The sequence below is a fragment of the Rousettus aegyptiacus genome, unplaced genomic scaffold (assembly GCF_014176215.1).
Source record: "Rousettus aegyptiacus isolate mRouAeg1 unplaced genomic scaffold, mRouAeg1.p scaffold_m13_p_3, whole genome shotgun sequence".
Lineage (NCBI taxonomy): Eukaryota > Metazoa > Chordata > Mammalia > Chiroptera > Pteropodidae > Rousettus > Rousettus aegyptiacus.
The window spans coordinates 109,799,525-109,820,658 of record NW_023416306.1 but is presented as its reverse complement, the minus strand read 5'-3'; the positions used below and the strand labels follow the sequence as shown (position 1 = coordinate 109,820,658).

Here is a 21,134-nt window from a genome sequence, read left to right as displayed (position 1 = left end):
GGATTTTCACATCTACATAAAATCCATATATATCTTAAGCTTTCTGCTTGCGCTTGGTAGACATGGCCAGAAGTAAAATTAAAAGTAAATGGTCTGAATAGACCATGAATGCTGGGACCATGCTCAGCTGAGTGAGTTTGGCACAGTTACAAAATTAAGATAATCATAGAAGTCTTCTTCCAGGGAGCCTTCCCTGTCTGCAAATGAATGCAATTAATTTCTAAACCTACACCTTTGCTAGACACCAAACACATTCGAACCTATACCAGATCATTAGGTATTCTGCTCTGTGGCTTAGTCCTTGCATGTGAACTCAGGTTCAGTCACAGGATTTCCATCTCCGGTGAAGTCGGTATTATCACAGAGCCTGGAGAAGAAGCACCAGGTCTAGTTAAATATAGCCACGTGAGTTATCACCAATGAACTTCTCCTGGGCACTGTAGGCAAATAAGAACATGTGGAAGCTGCTGTCTTTCCTTTCCAAATCACCCTCCCCCACCAAAAACAAATAAATATAAAATACACATACATAGGTAGACATTTAGTTTCATGACAATGATATATATATGTGTGTATGTGTATATATATACACAGATATATATATGTATGTATAAGTATATAAAATTTTATATGTATATAAAATATGTTGTGCATATATATATCTGTGTATATATACAACATATTTATATACATATAAAATATATATAAAATATATATATATACACAGATACACACACACACACACACACACACAAAACATATTTTATATACATATAAAATATCCAAGTAAGTGCTGGACAGTTTTGACTACATAGAACAAATGAGTACACAGACAATCTGACACTCCAAAACAAAATTCTGAAAAATACTATTTATATTTTTGTGCCTTCAAACTGGCAATATCTTTGCTTGTGCTTCATATCAACACTCGCCGAATGTCACTACTTGACGAAACTACAGACATGAAGGGGCTGGAGTAAAGCACATGTGCTACTGATGACGAGCCAGCCTGTCTTGTTCACAGCAGTCCTTTGCATTTCTAAGTCACTGGCTCCCAAAGGGATCAAGGTGCTTTCACAATGACTATGGCATTTATCTGGAAGACATTCTGGTGAACTAGGTTGGAAAGTAGGTAGAATCCCTTTAGAGACGTAGATATCGAGGAAGCCATCTAAGGGCTATAAGCTCTTGATGATTGAGCTGATAATTTACTCTAGATACCTCCAAATTATAAATATAAGTTAGTATGGGGTCTGATCTTGCCTGGATTAGAGAGCAGTATCTTCCAGGGGGTACCAGAGGATCCCTAGGTTTTAATTTTACTCTCATTTAATTGTCACCCATTTACATACCCCCAAATTGGAAATCTTTATTTTATAATAGAAATCCAATTTGGAAAACAGAGTGAGAATTGCCTAGTGGAAATTTCAGAAAGTAACATAAGATGATACAAGGCCATGAGGCATAGTAGCCCACAGATGCACAGACACACATCATAGGAAGAAGCAACTGACACAACCCCACCGTATGGCTATTCTTGTGACCTCCCTGCCACTTCTAGTATAACAGTGACCAGAGATGAGACAGGTAAGCAACTATCCTTCCCAGTCAGTGCCAGGAGCGAGGGCCAGCTGGAGGGGGATGGAAGAACCAGAGTTGGCAGTCGTCTTGCTATCTCTCCTCACGGAGAGTGAGTGCTTCTTTGGAAACATGCAATTGTTTCTCGGCTGGTACCCAGGAAAATAAACGCTGACTCAGCTTCCTTGTTCCCTTCTCCCATGCTCTATTCCCTGCCACTCTTTGGCACCACACCCAAAGAAGTTGGTTGTCTGGATCCACAGTGCCATATTATGAAATGTCACCTGACTTGATACAAACAAGTCCTTGGTACTAATGGCCATCGTAGCCAGGTATGCTTTTGGGTAGTGGCCTACATCAATTGGCATGAATAATACTATTAAAATAAGCTTGTTACATGCAGACTGATTACCTGTCTCACTAAATGTTTCAAGGCAAACTAAGCTTCACTGTTTTGTCAGACTGTTAGGTCTGAATCTCTTCCATGGCCTTATTTTTGGGGACACATAAAATTGCTCAGATGAAGTTTACTTTAAGGATTTAGGCTCTTCACCAAGAAATGTGAAAAGGCAAATTGTCACCCTGTCCCACGTCTGAGAACATATTTGGCAGCCTGTTCCCTTACCGATGAGACAGAAAAACCCTTTTATTGGTCTTCAGACTAGTGGATTCAGCTCAAAAAGCAAAGGGAGAGAAGGCCACAGCAGGTAAGGCTGTGACTGGGCAGTGGGTAGAGGGTACTGTGGGATCGAGAGGGATAGAAATGTGGGCAGAACATAATCCTGATGGTTTTAGAGTTTTTGTGTCATGTATAAAACAAACTCCAAAACAAAATCATACCCACTTTCTCACCGATTAGACTTAGGAGAGAAAATGACCAAAAGATATCAGTGCACTAATTGCCCTGTGTTTAGACCCAAACTACCTCCACACGAACATACAGATAAGAAAATCATCCTATTATTGCTTAGAGCTCAAGGGCCCTTAAAGAGTGCTTTCTTGTAATAATCATGAAACAGTTCTAAATCACTGAAAACTAACCTCGTGAGAAGCAACTGGATAGAAGGCAGCATAACAGGAAAAAAAAAAAAAAAGGAAAAAGGAAACAGAAGATCTATGAAAAGATCCGATTTACGGTAAACCATAAAACAAAAACAATACAAAGCATAGGTCCACTGTCCAAGATTTTGCTTTTCAATTTGATGGTGTGAGTGCTAAAAAAAATGAGAAGAAATAGGACCTATCTTTGGAACAGAAGTTAATAACATCAAGATAACTCCGAAAAATTGAATTCTATACCATCAGGTTGCCTCCAACCATCATGGCTCAACTTTCCCAAGGCCAGGAACTCATTCCACATGTGTAATTCAACCTTTAACAGCAGGGCGCAGAATTTATTTACTTCTATTTTAGGAGAGATGAGAGTTTAGAGCCTCACCACTCAAAGATATGCCAGAGGCATGATGCCACAGGATATGTGAGCAGTGTTTTACTGCTTTTCTTTTGTTTTAAATTTCCATATTACAATCCCACTTTCAATTCCTCCTGTCCCACCACCCAATCTGCTTGGCTATCAACGACTGGAAGAGCACCTGTTCCTTTGCTTTTCTTCTTACACTACTGGACCTAGCATTGAGGAGAAAAGTGAACACTTTCTCTCCATTATTCCTAAATTGCCTGGGAAACATTCACAGCCAACATGCATCTACATATTATAGGCAAAGCCCTTAGTGTTTGGTGGAGGCACTAAAAAGTTGCCTATAGTTTAAAACAAATAAGAATTTGTGTGATATCCTCTAGAAGTTTTGCGTGTATGTAAAGTACCAGACTTCATTAAAAATACAAATTCTTGTTTACTAGGAATGGGATGGGACCTCTTTTGAATTTAATTGTATTCCCCCTGAAAAAAAGATATGTTGAAGTCCTAACCTCCAGGACCTCAGAATGTGGCCTTATTTGGAAAGATGATCATTGCATGTCTAATTACTTACAATGAGGTCATAGTGGAGTCAGATGGGCCCCTAATTCGACGTGGCTGATGACCTTATAAGATGACCATGTGAAGACATGAAGCTAGCGAGGAAGAATGCCAAGTGACGATGAAGGAATACGAGAGAATTCCAGGAAACCACCAGAAGATAGGAAGAAGAGAAAGATGCCCCTCCCAGTTTCAGGGAGAGCATGGCTCTGCCAATACCTTGATTTGAGACTTCTAGTCTCCAGAACTGAGACAATACTGGTTATTTTTAGTTACCCGGTTTGTGGAGGTGGCCCAGGAAACTAATACAGGGACCGAGATTCTTGTATTTCTAATAAGCTAGCAAGTGATGCTTATGCTGCTGGTCTGTGGACCACACTTTAAGTAGCCAGGTGACCACAAATGAAAGTATTAGTTTGCTTACTACCATTGGCACCTTAGCATGGTACCTGATATATATGCATGACTGTATGTTTATATAATCACTGATTCCCAGAGATTTTTTGGCTATGGCTGGAAATGTGCCCCTTTCTCTATCCAGCAACATGGAGTCTTCTCTAAAGCTATTTGCTCAGTTAAGGAGGATGGCTTTCTCATATAAGGCTAATCCCAGATGCACAGAGAGCCACATTGCCCTGAGGATTCTAGATTAAAAAGTTTATAAGACCTTTGGACTTCCTGTCTTATCGATATAATTTCCCGTTTAATATTAAGACATTGACCCTAGTCTCATGTATATTCTTGGTGGCTCAAATAGGGCTTTTCTCTCCAAAACTTAAAGTGTCAAGCTTTTGAAAAGAACACATGCTAATAATTACTCCAAGCTGGTTAGAGATAATGGGCAACAGAAAAGTTATTATCTTCAATGTCATCGTATGTCTTTGATATGATAATCATTGCATTCAAGATATCAGAGATGATGGATGGCCTTTGATTTAGAGTGTACCATGATGCAAAATTACCTGGCTTTTTACCACTCCTGTTTGGAAGGTGAAGAGCTAGTGACAGTGGGTACTCCTAGCATTAGGGCCTCGAGCCACTAGACAGCAGAAACTATGACAAAATTCAAAGAGAAACATTTCCTTCTTTAAAGATACCTAAGGCTACTTTACTTTTTCCTTTTATGGACATACTTCGCCTAGAACAACCTTACACACAGTCTTAATTTTCAGTCATTGCTAAAACGTACACACTATTTATAACCTAAGTCCTTCTACTCTGTTAATTTTCTGGCTAACAACAGTTGACATAAGTACCACATCACTTCTGGTAGACTAAGTAAGTTCCTTCCATAAACATAAAATGACAATTCCAGGAAATGTTAGTAAGAAAAGAAAGATGAAAGAGCACTGTATATACGTATTTTTAAATTGCTACAAGATTCCGTTAGGGCTTATGGTATATAACCCAGCACATTTCCCCTATAATTAGTCTTTATTTTCCTCCTTACTTTCATAGCACATCCATCATAGAAAGTGAGCATACATTATATTCGATTCTTCAGTCATCCATGTGAATGGAATAACATAATGATCCAAAATATTTACTCACCATCATCCATGAAGAGTGAGCCCCTTCATCTTTTCTGACTGGAATCATGAATATACATACCCTGAGGTTCTCTCAAATGAACAAGTGCAATAAACATATGGTCGGTAATTTACGCAGAGTCACCCTGATATGACTACTAATTCTGGGTCCTTTCCTTTGAAATACATCTCATTTCAGCAAGGATATACACACCTCATCAGTCACATTGCAACAAGGCAATCGCCTCTAAGATGTGAAAATCTAGCTGAAAACTTTGAGTTTTAAGAGTAAAGGCCTTTTCACTTCTTTTCTCCTATAAAATCAACCCAAATTATAAGACTGAGGATCCGAAACACAAGATCTATCTTCAGTGAAACTAGCAGACCCCTTTAATTTCAAAACAAAATGTGAATGCAGAAGTAGGTAAAAAAGTGGTAAATTCCATGGCAGAGTGATGGAAGGACATACCTAATAGTCTGCAGAGAGAGGCAGAAGCTCAGACACACACAAATTAGTTGCATCATGTGCTTGGGAAGGCAAGGGTGAAGTGGGAGAGAAATATAAGGTGATTATTTAAAAGCCAGTCTATAGGCAGTTATGTACCGGATGTCTAATACCATCTATCATGATCAGGAAGTATAGTTTCAATAGAAAATCAACCAATCAGACTTAGGACTCATGGACATCAGGCACACAGTGGATGGCGTTGAGGTCTTGTGCTAAAATGGAGAAATTATTAAAAATTCCACACCCTTTTTGGGCTTCTCTCTCAGAATGCTAGCAGTCAGGCTGACAACCTGAGCCCCCAGTCAGGTGCCTGGAAAAATTCTGTCTGGAAAAACTGGTCAGTCTAAGAGCAAGGACAAACATATCTTACCACGTGGGGCGGGGGTGGGGGGTGGCGAATGAAATTACTGGTCTGCACTGTTTACCCCACTGTGAGATCCACCACTGGGCAAACCTTATCCATGTATCCTGAGCTTCCACACAGGTTTATCATATCTCGATCTAATATATAAAATAGTAGCCAAGAATCATCACATACTTGAAAAACCCTCTACCATGTAATATGGAAGTCAAAACGAACAAAACGTATGTGTATTAAAAAGGAAGAAGTTCCTTCTGTGCTAAGGAAAGCAGTAAGCAGAAGAACATATGAAGAAACTATAATTTATAAACTTGGAAAATTAATTGTACTCTTGTTTTAAAAAGAGTAAAATGAACTTTTATAAATTAAAATATAACTCTGAAATATAAAAATCCTTGTCTACCAAAATGGGAATTCCATGGTAACTGTCTAAAATTGTAGAAACAATAGACAACAGAATATATATCAGAGAGATAGTTCAGAGTGTTGAAATCTGATGCCTCTGTGGGTCAAGGTGGGAATGGGATGGGGGAACTTTTATTTTCCTTTTAAAAGCTGTGAAATCTCATGCAATTTAATAGCATATATACACTTATGTAGTTTACAAAATGCCAAAAATAAATGATGTACTCACACACACCCATTAAGAAAGTGAGAACTACTAATACCTTCGAAGGCTACCTTCCTCCACAATTTTTTTTTAAAGGGAACGGTCTTCTGAATTTTATGTTTATTATTCTTTTGCTTTTTAAAAAACAGTTTTGCTACAAATGGATGATTCCATAAACTTCTTTGGCTTTTCATGGTTTTGAACTTCAGACCAATGGACTCATTCTTTTGTGACTTTTTTTTTTTTTTACTTAACATCATGTTTGTGAATCACCAGTGTAGCTGCAGTTGACTTTTTCAAAGCAGTATAATATTCTAGTATGCGGCTTTACTTCAGTCCATTTATTCACTTTAATTTTCAGACTCATTCTCACATGAGTCTCTTAGCACACAGGTACAAATGTTTGAGCAGAGGGTGTACACATGTTCACATGAACTAGAAAGAGCCAAATTGTTTTCCAAGTGTATGGAACTGACCTTCCCATTAGAAGCAATGAGAGTTCCTGCTGCTTGACATCCAATACGGCTCTCAATATGTTAGTTACACTTTTCAATTTTTGCCAAGCTGGTTGGTATAAAATGGTATCTCTGCATTTCCTAGCTGCTGCTTTATTATCCTTTTATGTTTATTGACCATTCACTCCATGATAAGCCTGTTCATATCTTTTGCCCTTCTTTCGGAAGGTGATCATTTTCTTATTGATTGGTAAGAATTTTACCTATATTTTAGATAGGAATTCTTCTTCAGTTATTTATGTTACAAATGTCTTCTCCAAGCTTGTGGCTTATCTTTTCATACTCTGTGTTATCTTTTGACGAGCAGGAGTTTTTGAATTTTAATGTAATTTTATTTTTATGTGCATATTTCTTATTTGATTTATGCTTTTGTGTCTTTTCCAGTGAGGTTAAAGATATGCTCCCATATTATTTTCTTAAACTGTTAACTTTTTCCTATCTCATTCATGTGCTTGATACACCTGGAATTAATTTTTATTCATGATGTGAGGGTAGGATCTGTTTTCTTTCCTTTTGGCCACATCTATCTTGATTTTTAAAATATTTTTTTTAATAATTTCCCCACCAACCTGAAGTACCACATTTGTCATATATTAGTTTCCACGTATGTATGAATCTGCTTCTGAACCCTTGATTCTTTTCTTTGACCTTTGTTTTGTTTTGTTTTGTTTCTGTGCAACTATCATCACACTATAGCTACTTTGCTACCTATTACTTACTTTTTATTGACGAGGTAGAATAAGGATCCTATCTGTTTTTTATCAGAGTATTTTATTTTTCTGAATTTTATGTTTATTATTCCCTTGCTTTAAAAAGTAATTTTGCCATAAATGTATGATTCCATAAAATTTTTAGGCTTTCATGTTTTTTAACTTCAGACTAAAGAAATCATTCTTTTGTGATTTGTTTTTAAAGTTATTTTTGAAACTTTGCTCTTCCATACAAATTTTTAGAATAAGCTTGTCAAAGTCCAAGTAACCCTACTTAGATTTTGATTGGAATTACTTTGAAACTAGAAATCAATTTGGGATTAACTGACATCTTGGTTCCCCTATGCATGAGAAGACTATGCCTCTCATTTTATTTAGGACTACTTTAATGCTTTCAATAAAGTAATATTTTAGACATTGCTGGATTCAGTTTGCTAATAATCTGTTTAGGATCTTCAAATTTATATGAGAAAAATTGGCTTGTAATTTTTCTTTTATTTCCTGTCCTTGTCTGATGGTATTCTGAAGACTACATACTAGCTTTGAGTGTAACATCATTTTCTAATTTCTATTTTGTGTAAGAAGAAAATGTTTGGCGTAATAAAATCATCTAGGACTTACACTTTGTGGGAAGATTTTAAACTACTGATCTAATTTCCTTAATATTTAAAGAATATTCAGGTTTCTATTTTTTCTTGACTGTTTTGGTAATTTATATTTTTCTAGGAAGTTATTTCATTTGATTTTCATTTATTTGCAAAAGTTCGCTCATGGTATTCTCTTGTACATTTCTATTGCACCTGTAATCACATTCGCTTTTACTTTCCTAATATTATTATGTTTGTTTTACTCAATCTTGTTGAAAGTTCAATTTTTTTTCATGTTTGTCCCAAATATTTAAGTGCAAGCAAAAGAACAGATATATCCAGCATTCCTCCAACCAGAAATCTTTATAACCAGCACACGATGACCTCAGAACAGTGCAAAATGCTGAGATTAATTTCGGAATCATCAAATAAATCTAAATGTAATTTAAATATTTGTTTCTTATTTTTATTTTATTCTTATTCTTTGGGAATTAATAACACATGCTACAATTATAAAAGGGGGCTAGAAATAATAATTACCAATTTGGTTTATGACATAGGACTAAGAACATTCCCCTGTACATGGTATCCCTCAAAATAACAGTTACTATAGTGCTTAACATGACTATTAACTGTAAACAAGGCAAATATTCAAAGTGTTAGATAAGTATTGATTTTTTTAATGCAAAAATTATCTTTAAAAAATTAAGCAATCAGAAAAAGAGCTTTTGGGATTCTCAATATAGTTTAAATTTTATTTTATATCTGAATATAGAAGGTAATTCTAAATAATATATATCAAATTATTAAAATATACCTTAGACCTTATTTTAAGTCATTCATTTAAAAAATATTAACCATTACAATTTTATACCTGAAGGGAAGCTCAAAATATCATTTCTTCAGCTCTCTTACCTAGAAAGAAGTTTAAAGAAACATCGTCTTTCACTGTCATTACTAAAATTATAACCATGTTTAATCAAAATAGATATCGATTTTGTCAAGGTCATTTTATTAGTTTTCAAAGAACAAACTTTTGATTTTATTGATATTCTCTACTGTATTTAATTTTTAAAATAATTTTTATTTTCCTCTTTTAAAATGTATTAGGTTGAACCATATAAAATTATAAATATTTGATCACATTTGACCTACAAAAATGGTTTTTCTTGTCATGCAACCTAACATTTCCTTTTGATTTCTTTGTTTTTTTCTTTTAGCTATTAATTTTGGAACCTTAATTTAATTTTGACCCTTTTCTTTTCTAATATAATCACTGAGACCATACAGTTTAGCTATATCATATGAATTTTGACAATCAGTATTTTTACTTTTTGAGTTATAAGTGTTTTCTGAATCTCATCATAATTTCTTTCTTGATCTATGAATTATTTACAGGTGTGAGTGTAAATTTTAAAAGGCAAAGAGGTTTATGTTATGGACATATTTAGGTTGTATTTTTTGTTATTGATATATATATTTCTAACAATTTCATTTTGACCAGAAGCTATCATCTGTATGAAAAATTGCTTGAAATTTTTGGAGATATGCAGGACCTTCGTTTTTTCTTGTCTTTTAATACTACTTGAATTTTAAATTATATCCATGTGTTATGTTGATAAAAATTAAGAAAGTATAATCATTAATTGTATATTTCATTATTAATCTAGAAAATCTAAAATATCATACTTTAAGAGTTTCATCATCACTTAAATCAGCCACACATTTATATTTATTTATTTATAACCTATCATGTTCTAAAAGGATTCAAGAAGACTATGTTATGTTGGCTGCTAACAGCTGGCACATTTAAAATTGTAGCATAGAGATTAATAGTATTAGAAAACGGAAACAAATTTTATTATCTTTTTGTTCTAGTGAATGGTTTTCCCTTGGCACACCTTGAAGACATTCATCTCTGAGCATCTAGGTTAAATTTATCTGCTTTAACTACATAGTTGTGTCCCAGTAGTACACGTACAAAGAAATGACAGGGTAAAAAGGAGTTCAGGTAGCCATCACTGAATGAGAAATGAGGCTTCTAGTTAGAATCCAACCTTCTGTTCTCCTTTAAGAGGGACATTAGAGGATTTTCCTTTAGCCTTATTCCTTATTGCTCCTCATGGTAATGATGACGGTAAGGATAGTACGGTGGCAGTGGCAAACATTTCTGAGTCAGGCACAAAGCTAAACGCCTCACGAAGACTATTTTAATTCTCATAATCACTCTTGGAAGTAGGTACTACTATTATTCTCACTTTACAGATAATGGAACTGCACAGAGTAGTCTTAAGAGAGATGAAGGGACTTGCCTTATGGATAAAGTGTTAACTCAGAAAGAAAAAGCCAGGCCTGTGTGGTTTCCAGAACCCCCTGTTGAACCACTACTCTATTGTTAGGTAGCTAGTCAGATGAGGGACAGGGGGAGTCAAGGAAAAGGGGCGAAACCCAGAGACCTCCCAAAGAGCATGTATTGGTAGTTAGAGAATTCCTCCTGCAACCCCAGAGACAAAGGACAGGAAGATCATAGTCTTAGCTGGCCTAATCTGGCTACAGACACCTGCATGGAAGGTAGTACTCTGATTTACCTACAATTTAAGCTTCATTATAATACTATGTTTATGCCTGGAAGTTCATGAATCTAATTAGACTGTATTCTGGGTAAGTACATGAGAACTAGGCAAAGTTATATAGCAGCCAGGTGTCAGTCAAAATGACCTCACTTGCTAACCGCCTAAGAACGCATTTGGAACCACTCCATCATGGCCCAAGTATAAGGCAGACGTTCCCACTTCTGGAGCCTTTTTTCTCTTTTTGCCCTTTTGAACCCTTTTTGTTGGTTATTATGATTACAGTGCTGGGACTTCATTGGGGCATTCTTGATCTTTCTAAAATATATTTTTAATAAAATTATTAAATCTCAATGACCTGTGATTCTTCACTGCTGTTACTTGGTGAAGAACCTGACAGAAAATGCTAACCACACTTCTGCCCCATTGTTATCCTTCCCCGGCCACTGGGGTGACATCAAATTCCGATCAGCCTCAACAGTGACACTCTCACCTTCCATAATTAGACTAGTGACTCTTGCTGCATGGGGCATGTTGGGTAAGCGGCTTGTCAGAGACCTGGAGCTCAGGCGTCTACTACAGCCCCATCACTGGCTTCCTGGTGGCTGAGGCGAACACCAAGATCTTAGTTGATAGGTGTGAACTCCCTGTGCTGGTCTGAGTCCTATCTCCTTCTCTGTGTACCTTCAGCCTCAGAGGGGTTCATCCTTTTTTTGTTTGTTTTTTTTTGGTGGCAATGAAATAGCTGTGTCCTGCAGGGCTGAATTGAATTGTTCAGACATCTCCACACCCCAAGAGTATATGTAATACACAACAAAAGCATCACATGGCCCGGTTTCTCCAGTCTTACTAAATCATTCCAAACATCATATGCTTTAGGCATTTTGCTGATACATTCTGAATCACATTCTTCTCTAATCAACACTCTCGATGTCTCATTTTTTCCTATTAGTAAGATGATTAGAGTACAGAATGAACTATTTATAATAAACTCCAGCTCAAGCAACAGTGGCTTTCAGTTGGCTTCATCTTAAAAAAAAAAAAATCTTTGTTAATTAGTGTACCTTCTCCCAGTGCTGTAACATTTATGTTCCCGAACTGAAAAGAGAAGAAGAGAACCACACCCCAAGTGGATGATCCAAAAATCTTCAGATTCAATATGAATGAAATAACCATTTGAAAGCAAAGTTTAAAAGATTTTGTGCTTGTTGTAAACTAAGGAAGTTATACAACAGAGTCAACAAGAGAGTAAAAAGTGATGTGATAATTAGGTCATGAATTAACCCCCTGGTACTTGCAGCTCTATACTGTTTTTAAAGACACCCCCTTCTCACCTCCCAGGATATTTTGCACATGCAAAATGCCTAATGTGACTAATAAGGTAACTAGCATAAAAGTTAATTAATGAAAATGAAAACGCTAAAACTCAGGTTATTTAGTAACCAGGGCCTGGAGCCAGATCCCAATTAAACCACTCTTCTGGTGAAGGAAGGGATCAAAATGCCCAATAGGTTCCATCTGGCTGCTTTCTGTGGGTCAATCTACAGCCTCAAGTCCTTTTCGAACCAGCTTTTCCACTATCTCCTTCTATCACAAAGAGGAGCTAAAGGCAGTCCTCCCCACCCTGACCTGGAGAACTCTCAGGCTCCCCAACTCTCACACACAAGGGGCTCTGCAGCTAAGGAATCCAGCTAGAAGCAAGCATGACTCACTAGTTCTTCCCAGTCCAATCCCTTTTGTCATTCATTCCACTGGAGGGGCCCCTAACCCTCCAATCCCATTTGTACCCCACTGAGGAGATCTGATAATGGTCCTGGCAGAGCTGTGGCTTTTCATAACTTCTGGCAGGGGCCTCGCTGACCCATAACATGCCTACACACATGATTTCTTCTCATACTGTCTTTGTAAATTGACCATGGCTAACCTTGCTGCCCTAATCAGATCAATCAGAATAACATTTCTTTAGCTGCTGCATGCTGGCAGCCTCCTGGGTTGAGGCGTGACTCAGAGTCAGGCTCAGATACAGAAGGCAGATTTTTGAGTTTCCAGTGGTCTCAGGTTTCCTTTGCTTTTATCACAGTTGGTGAGCTTTGTAAGGCCCGTGTTTACAGCCATGCAAATTAGCCTCAGCTGGAGAGAAATCAGGTCAGGCTCAAATGAAATCAAGCTCTGGGCCAAAAGGTATGTTATCAAAAATTGGTAGTGTGGCCATAGTACTGGGGTGAAGCCAGACCGTCCTAAGAAACACGTGGACAGCTTTGTCTGGTGTAACCTGAACTCCTGGCTTAGCCTCTGGACCCTGAAAACTCTGAGAGATGGAGAGGAAAATGGTAAAGGGCCACACAATCCAAAGGAGGCTGCCCAGCTTGAATAACACTGCTGCCACCAAATGCATTTTTTGTTAAGTAGAGACAAGTGTGATTGAGAAGGGAAATATTGCATCTTTGAAAGAAGAAACATTGTGGTTGTGATGGTGGTTTGTCGCATATCCCATGTTACTCACTGACAAAGCAACTTCCAAATTCAGTTTCATTCTACTCACACACTTGTATATACTTAGTTTTAAAATGTATGCTTGAAAGTGTCCACATACAGACATGATACCGATATGTTGCATCTGGAAAGCATCTTTAAAAACATCCACTCTAGATGCCATGACAGTTAAAGAAGGCCAGAGAGGTTACATTGGCTAGATGCTTAGCAGGTAACTACTAGTTACCTTCCAGACAAGCTCTCCAGCGTCTTTCCATTGCTGTCTTCCCCATCGTATTTCCAGTCCTTCAGTATCCCAGTACATAAAGAAAGTTGGTTTAATATAATTTCCCAATATATTTATGTCTTAAGACCAGGTTTTATTAAAATCCTAACAACTATTCTCTGAGCTCCAAAATACTTATGACTCATACGACATGGTGCTGATGGTATCAGGCAGCTTGATCTATCAGATTGTGCCCGGATCTGAGGGCTGAGATGTTGGGTCATATGTGAATCCCTTGTCCATCTACCCTCGAATAAATAAAACAAAAGTTGGTGAGTCTTAAGTGTTCCCCCATTTGCAAAGTAGAAGTAATAACCAGATTGTTGGAATTCATCTAATTAAAGTTCTCATCTTTTGACAGATGAAATATATGAGACCCGGAAAATTTAAGAGACTTGCCTGATATTCAATAGTTGGTTAAGGTCAGAGAACGGGTATATATTAAGCATATGCCCCTGAGAACATTAATATGTGCAGGGTCCGTTTTTGCCTCTGTAAATATTGGAGATGTTCGCACTTTGCAAAACATTTGAGTTCAGTTGCAAAAGTATCTCTGCAACCTGAGTTTGTGACTTAAGTACACATATAAGATTGCTGCCTATTCTTGTTATCTCACATAGTTCCAAGCTTAGAACTGGAGGCTAGAGGAGTTCCTGCCACGATCAAGCACCAGCACTGGCACTCACCTTCGAACTACTGTCTAGCCCAGGCCCATGTCATGGTCTTAGAGAAGGACCTGTGATCATCATAAATGCACGAGGTCCAGGAAAAGAAAGGCAAGACTTCAAAATTTTCCTCAACTAGAAGGACAGGATTGTACTTTTTAAAAAATGCACATATTTATAATGTTTCTCTGACAGCCTACTTCATAATATCCAGTCATTCTTCTTCATTTTCTAATTAGATAACCCCAAATGTATATTCAAACAAATTGTCACTCCCTTTAGATATGGAAGTTTAAAAAACTGTAAGCTCACTCTCTCACACGCTGTGTGTGTGTGTGTGTGTGTGTGTGTGTATAGATGATTCCAGAATCAGTCCCAAAGGGGCTAAGTGTAATACTTCATAAATTTTTATACTGCAATCATTCATTATAAGTACTGGAACTGCGCCTACTAATGATTTCTATTCTACTAATTCCTACAAGCCTTTCTAATATGCATTTGGCTCCCAATATTTTGTGTGGATAGTTTGTGTGAAATCTGGCCTCATAAGCCACAATAAAGAGATTTAACAAGACTAAAGAGGGTACAGAGGGGCAGTTACTCTCTCATAGGGTGCATTTCTCAATGCTCTGGAATCAAAGATAATTTGGCTTTATATCTCAGCATTCTGAGGTGCCCTCTTGTGGTTTGGGGCAGGTAATGAGTATCCTAATGATACTGCAGCTGGCCGGAGGTGCAAGTCCAGATTAAGTTACTGTTTAACAGCCAACAAGAGAAACAGTGTTGAATTCCAAAAATAATATTCAGATTCAACATTCTGAAAGAATCATTGATATCCATATTTGAGAAATTCTAACCACCTTTTTTTCCCTCCCCAATAAGTAAATAAAGTAATAGTACAACTTAACTTTCTGGGACATCTGATTTCCAAATAAAATTTATAAGGCAGAATTTTCGTAAACTGGTGCCTGTCAAGAACTAAAAGCTCCTGTTTGCTTTCAGTAGATTTGACCATTCTGGGGCCTTTAAGCTGAAGAACAGGAAGGCCCTGATCATTCCAGGTATTATTCAAGGACTCTGGACAAAATACTAATGAATGACCTCGAGGTCATATATTGATGCAATCAACATACGGTCAATTTATCTCACTCATTTCTATAGATGATAGCCTCTAAACTCCCTGCTCATTTTACAAACACATGAGAAATATAAAGGAGTTTGCAAATTCATCCCCATTCCTGGGGGAAAAAAAATAATGCATATACCTTACACCAAGGCAGCCAGAGAAATGATCTTTGTACACAAAAGCTGAAATTATATAAACTTGGAAGGCAACAGGTTATGAACCCTATAAATTTACGTTCAGGCTTCCAAACAATGTTCTCCTTCCATCCTTCTCCCCTCCTCACTAAACTGAGACACCAAGTCTGGGATTTGAGAATTACAGCTATGATCCTCGCCAAAGTGACCAAATTACAACTGATAGCTTTTAGCTCCAGGACGTTTCAACAGACTAGTGTCTGCTGAACTGTCACAAACCCTCCCCTCCAGAACCCCCTCCCCATAAAGCGCTCAGGGAAGAGTCATTATTTCATTATTCTTAAGAAATATCTATCAAAAAGGCAGAAGAAAAAGAACAATCTTATACATCTTACAGAGAAGGGAACAAGCACAGAGATTATTTATAATTCAAGTGAGATTGTGACATTTCAAGAGAGGAAGAATACTGGCAGGTCATGCTGATTTTCTGAAAGTTGTTGGGCAAGTTTAGAAAGCAATTGGAAAGTTTATCAGAGTAGTTACTTCCTTGACAGGCACCAGAAGAAAGAATCTCAGACAATAAAGGTAGATTTTTGGCTCTCTGTCAAGGTGCTGACCTACCTTTCCACAAACGAATGTAATTTACAGGCAGTGTAAATATGGCCATATTGAAAATAGAAACTCTTATTTTACAGACCATATACCCAATTTAAGATTAACTACTAAAATATATCATTAGAGGAAGCTGCAGAATTCTATAAATATTGAAAAACAAGAATGGTGTAGAGATCACCATTTGCAAATAGTTTTAGGAATGGACATACTAATGTTTTGAGGCCACCCTCAGCCCCGGCAAAAAAAAAAAAAAAAAAACCACTTTGTGGAAATCAAAGATGTTCGAGAATGTTCAAGAATTTCTTTGTGATGCTTTCATGTTGGTTCAGAAACTAAGAGATTAATACATAGTTCGAGAGAATACTTAAAGTACTTTCATAACCATGATTTCATTTTACTCTCGTAACAACCCTGTAAAGAGCTGTTATTCCCCATTGTACAGAGAAGAAATCAGTGTGGGAAAGTTAAATGATTTCCTCTGAAGGTTATCAAAGAGCAAAAACTAGGGTTGGTGGTGCCAACGAGAGCTGATGTTTTGAACTCTGGTTCTTAATTTGTTGATTGCTATGTTTGTAGTGGCAGAGTGGTCTGGTGTCACAAATGAGGTCGGCACACGCCTGAGTAGCCAACATAAATCTGTCATAATTATTTATTTATTTTTAGTGAATACTCAAAATATTGATGGAGTCAAAGGGAAACATCTCCGAATCTACATATTTCTTTGTTGGGGTTAAATGTAAAACTTTTTTATTCAAAGATTTGGCTTGTTATTGGAAGACTGAAGAAAACTGGATAATTTTACAATGTAGGAAATATGCAGGATTTGCACAAGTGTAACTATATTTTGTTGATGACTTTAATGATGGCTACCTCTCATTTATAAACATCAAAATGATCATCCCAGTAAATGCTGTTACCATCATCACTGTGATAAATTACTGTTTAAGTAAAGGAGTAACAAATATGATGAGGATCTTGTACATCCTCTCAAGTGATGGGCATTTCCAGTGTCTTCCCAGTTAAAAGTGTGCGAACTCTAGAAGTTATATGGTCTTTCTAGGTCTCAGTTTCTCATGTACCAAATGAGGCTACTGAATGGTAAGGTTCCTTCTAATTCTTAGACTATATGATATTATAAAACAGACTACCTGCCCGGCTTAAGAATCTATGTATCTATTTGCTTTAAATCAGTTCATTGATGGGAATTTTAAAATCTAGTACAGAATATGAAACTAAAAACTAGCATCTGAGTTCAGTGGGATCCCGACAATTATTTCTGAACTAGGAACAACTGGAATGCAGAGAGGGATGAAGACCAGATACATTTATGAGATGTTCACATGTACGTCTCAATGCTGGCTAAGCCCCTACAGCTGAGATACAGAATGCTGGATATTTCAATCTCCAACACATACTTTAGTTGTTATAAAAGACCTATTTGGTAAGACCTATGTGTCTTCCTGGTCATCTTGTATGGGAACCATTCTGCGGTTAAGTTGATGAAGTTGGCCTCAATGCTGAAACTCCTCAGCTGCGTACAACCTCTAAAATTCACTTTCATTTTAATTATAAGAGAAAAGAAAACAAACATCTGACTCTTGAAAGAGACCAAGGGATCCATCTTGATGCTGGAAATCTAACCACAGGCATGGAGGGAAGACTTATAGGAGGCCGGCTTAGAGTTATCTGGTGTTGATTCAGCTTGTTGTTTTCTTTAAAACTTAAAATCTCAGCTCTAAGGTAGGCCATTAAGCCCATTGAAAACTCCAAGCAGTCTCAAGACCATCAAGTCCAGTAGACCTATATTCTTGCTTCTACTTAAATAAAAAAGTAGACACTACAACGATGCAGATTATACGGGATAATGGCAACTTAACTGTTCAGAGGGATTAAGGAGTTCAAATGAAGGGTATTTCCCCCTCAGACAGCGAAACAAATAAACAAATCAGGTGCTAACTGCCTTAGTGAAAACCCTTTGTGGAGTAGACAACAATTATAAGATAAGAATAATAAATAACCAAATGCTTTGATGTTTTAAAGATATTCATTCACCAAAACAAAAATAATTACTTTTATGAGTAAGAAACATGTTATCAAGCATCTAGAGAGAGAAACCAAATAAGTAATAGTAATCTGTGAATAGAGAACAAAGTTAAGTTTAATATGATATTGCATAAGAATGCATTTAGCACAGCTCCTGGTTAGTCAGAGAAGGCTCCCTGGAAGTGGCAAATTGAGGTGACCTTTGGAATATATTCTTCTTTTGCCTTTTGTATGGAAACTATAGTCTCTGCTTCTGTAGATGGCATTCGAAAGGCCAGCCAGCCTATAAAGCACATTTGTTTCTATCTCATATAAAACTAACTGCATGTTGAGTTCTTGCTTGGAAATAATCATTTTGGAAAAAAAATTTGAATTGTTTCATGCAATATGTCCTCTTAAAAGATTAGTTGTGAAATTTATTATTGGGATTACATTTTTCTCACAAAAACACAATTCCAGTGTACTTGAGAGGTGAAAAACGTTGATTGTGATTTTCATTCATAATTCAAGTCAGTAGGAAAATCTGAATGTGATGCATCCAGGCTTTTCCCATGTTTTTCCCCAGTAAGGCAGAGCTGATTTCATAGTTATAACATTACTTGAGATATGAACCAATGGATGAACCCCACTATATAATTTAAGAATAATGAGTTGATGATAGTATCGTTCAATATTGCACACTTCCTCAAACCCTCTTATATTTGAATTCCACAACATCCTGGTGGGTTAGGCAGACTCAGATATTGCTAATCCTCTTTTACAGAAAAGGCAAAATATGGTCTAGTGAAGGAAGACAACCTACCCACACTCACATGGCAAACCAATAGCAGAACCAAGTACTTTACTTCACCCTAACATCATTCATGCTACTATCAAAACACTAATTCAGAGAAATAACAGCAGTGACAGCAAACAGTAGCAAATGGAAGTAGTTACCATTTGTTGATGGCTGACTGTGTGCCAGACACTAAAACTCACTTAATAATTACTTAGAATAACAGTACAAGCAGACAGCATCTCATGTTGTGGTTGGGGGACCGAGGCACAGAGTGGGAGAACTTTGACTTAGGTCACATAGCCAGTGCATGACACAGCTACGATTCAACTTCACAGCTGTCTGACTGAGGATCCTGAACTTGTTCTCTGACAAGATGACTGGAGGCCTCAGATTTTAAGTCCTTATAAGTCACCTTTGTTTTGTCAATGAGGACAGTCCTGAACACTCTATTTAAAACCGCAGCCCTTTCCCCACCGTGGCAAGGCTGATCCTCCTTACTTGCTCTATCACATGATTTAAATTTTGTTTTTAACGTCAATTGTTAATCTTTAAGCTCCACAGGACAAGAATCTTTCGGTTTTGGGGTTTTTTTGTTTGTTTGTTTTGTTTTGTTTATTTATTTATTTATTTTCACCAAAATATCCTAGTGGCTTAAATAGTACTAGCCAATAGAACTTTCCGTAATGACAGGAAAATTTTATATCTGTGCTATACGGTAGTACCCATCACAGAACAAAACTGAAAAAGTGGTTGGTGACACTGAATTTTTTATTTTATGTTAATTTTATTAATTAAATTTAAATAGCCATTTTTTCAATAGAATTAATGGCTGAAAAAACTCCAGATTAAATTAAGAAACTTGTTTAAAAATTCAGATGATAGGACCACAACAGCAAGCACAGATTCTCAAACTATTGGCTCCTTTTTGTCATCTGTGACTCAAAACCTTCCAAAACATTTTTTTGAAAACAGAGGGAAAGCAAATCAGCAGCACATAATGAATTCCCATGAATGACAAAAAATATATATAATTACAATGATTACTATAATCACTCAATACCTTTTTGACCTTGTTTTTTTTCTCATAAGTCTCTGACAGAGGTTTTTTCTTCTGCTGAGTTGTGTCTTTGGAGAATAAATACTCAAATTCACTAGGATCCCGAATATCAGGTTCTTCTAAGGAATCCCATAAGGTTGGTGTAGTGCTTTGGCTTAAAAGAGAAAATGATAAGTTAGACTTAGACTTAAGAACCAAAACAGAATAGAATACAATAAAATCTGTAATTCATTTTTTAACTCATTAAACATCCCCCTCTCCCCCCACTATACACACACACAGAAATCCTTGATACAGCTTGGAGAAAAGCTTTGGGGGTTACTTTTTTAAGTCAAAATATACCACAGAACATTAAAGCAAATACACATTTCCAAAACAGAATGGTCATTAGAGACAGAGAAAGAGATCTAGAGAAACTCTGGGACCAGAAATCCTCGAATTCAGACTGTTGAGGCCATGTAAGTCGTTCCTCCCTCAATCTGTGGCATTTCCATGATGGATAAAAATGGGCATCGTTATAAAGGCTGAGAAATAATCGATTTAACGACACAGAGGGGATAATTTTTAAATAGAATGAAAATGGAGTACTAAGGTGAACAAATCCAAAGAGAGATTTTAAACATGGTTTTCAGGTCACCTCAGTGCAGGACCCATAATACATGAACAGGCTGTGCTCATTTAGAAATACTTGATTTATAACACCCTACTCTAACACTACTGACAATAACAACGAGCCAAAAAACTCCATTGCACCAGCCCCTACTGGGATTTCAAGTAAAGCAGCGACGGGGAGACTGTTTTGTTTTGAAAACAGGGGCACCTTAGTTTTGAAACAAAAAAAAAAGGGAAGAAGATATGGAAAATCGGGGACAGAAGAACAGTCTCTGAGAGCTGACTTGGATGGGTTACTACTGTTCAGACTCCCTTCAGTTAGAACACGTTTTGCCCAAATGTCCACTTTCTTAAATTACTTTGTCTTATTTAAACATTTTTAGTGCCCAGACAGAAAAAA

At 36.9% G+C, this 21,134-nt stretch overlaps 1 protein-coding gene across 6 annotated transcripts in view; it reads right to left on the bottom strand.

The window, feature by feature from the left end:
- The window catches only part of FMN1 (formin 1), a 373,160-nt gene that overhangs the window by 158,421 nt on the left and 193,605 nt on the right, over positions 1-21,134 (bottom strand). For all 6 annotated transcript variants that reach the window (XM_016160807.2, XM_016160801.2, XM_016160803.2 and 3 more), the window contains one exon: positions 20,126-20,276. In XM_016160807.2, coding sequence (XP_016016293.2) covers positions 20,126-20,276 — 151 coding nt within the window. The remainder of the gene's footprint in view (positions 1-20,125; positions 20,277-21,134) is intronic.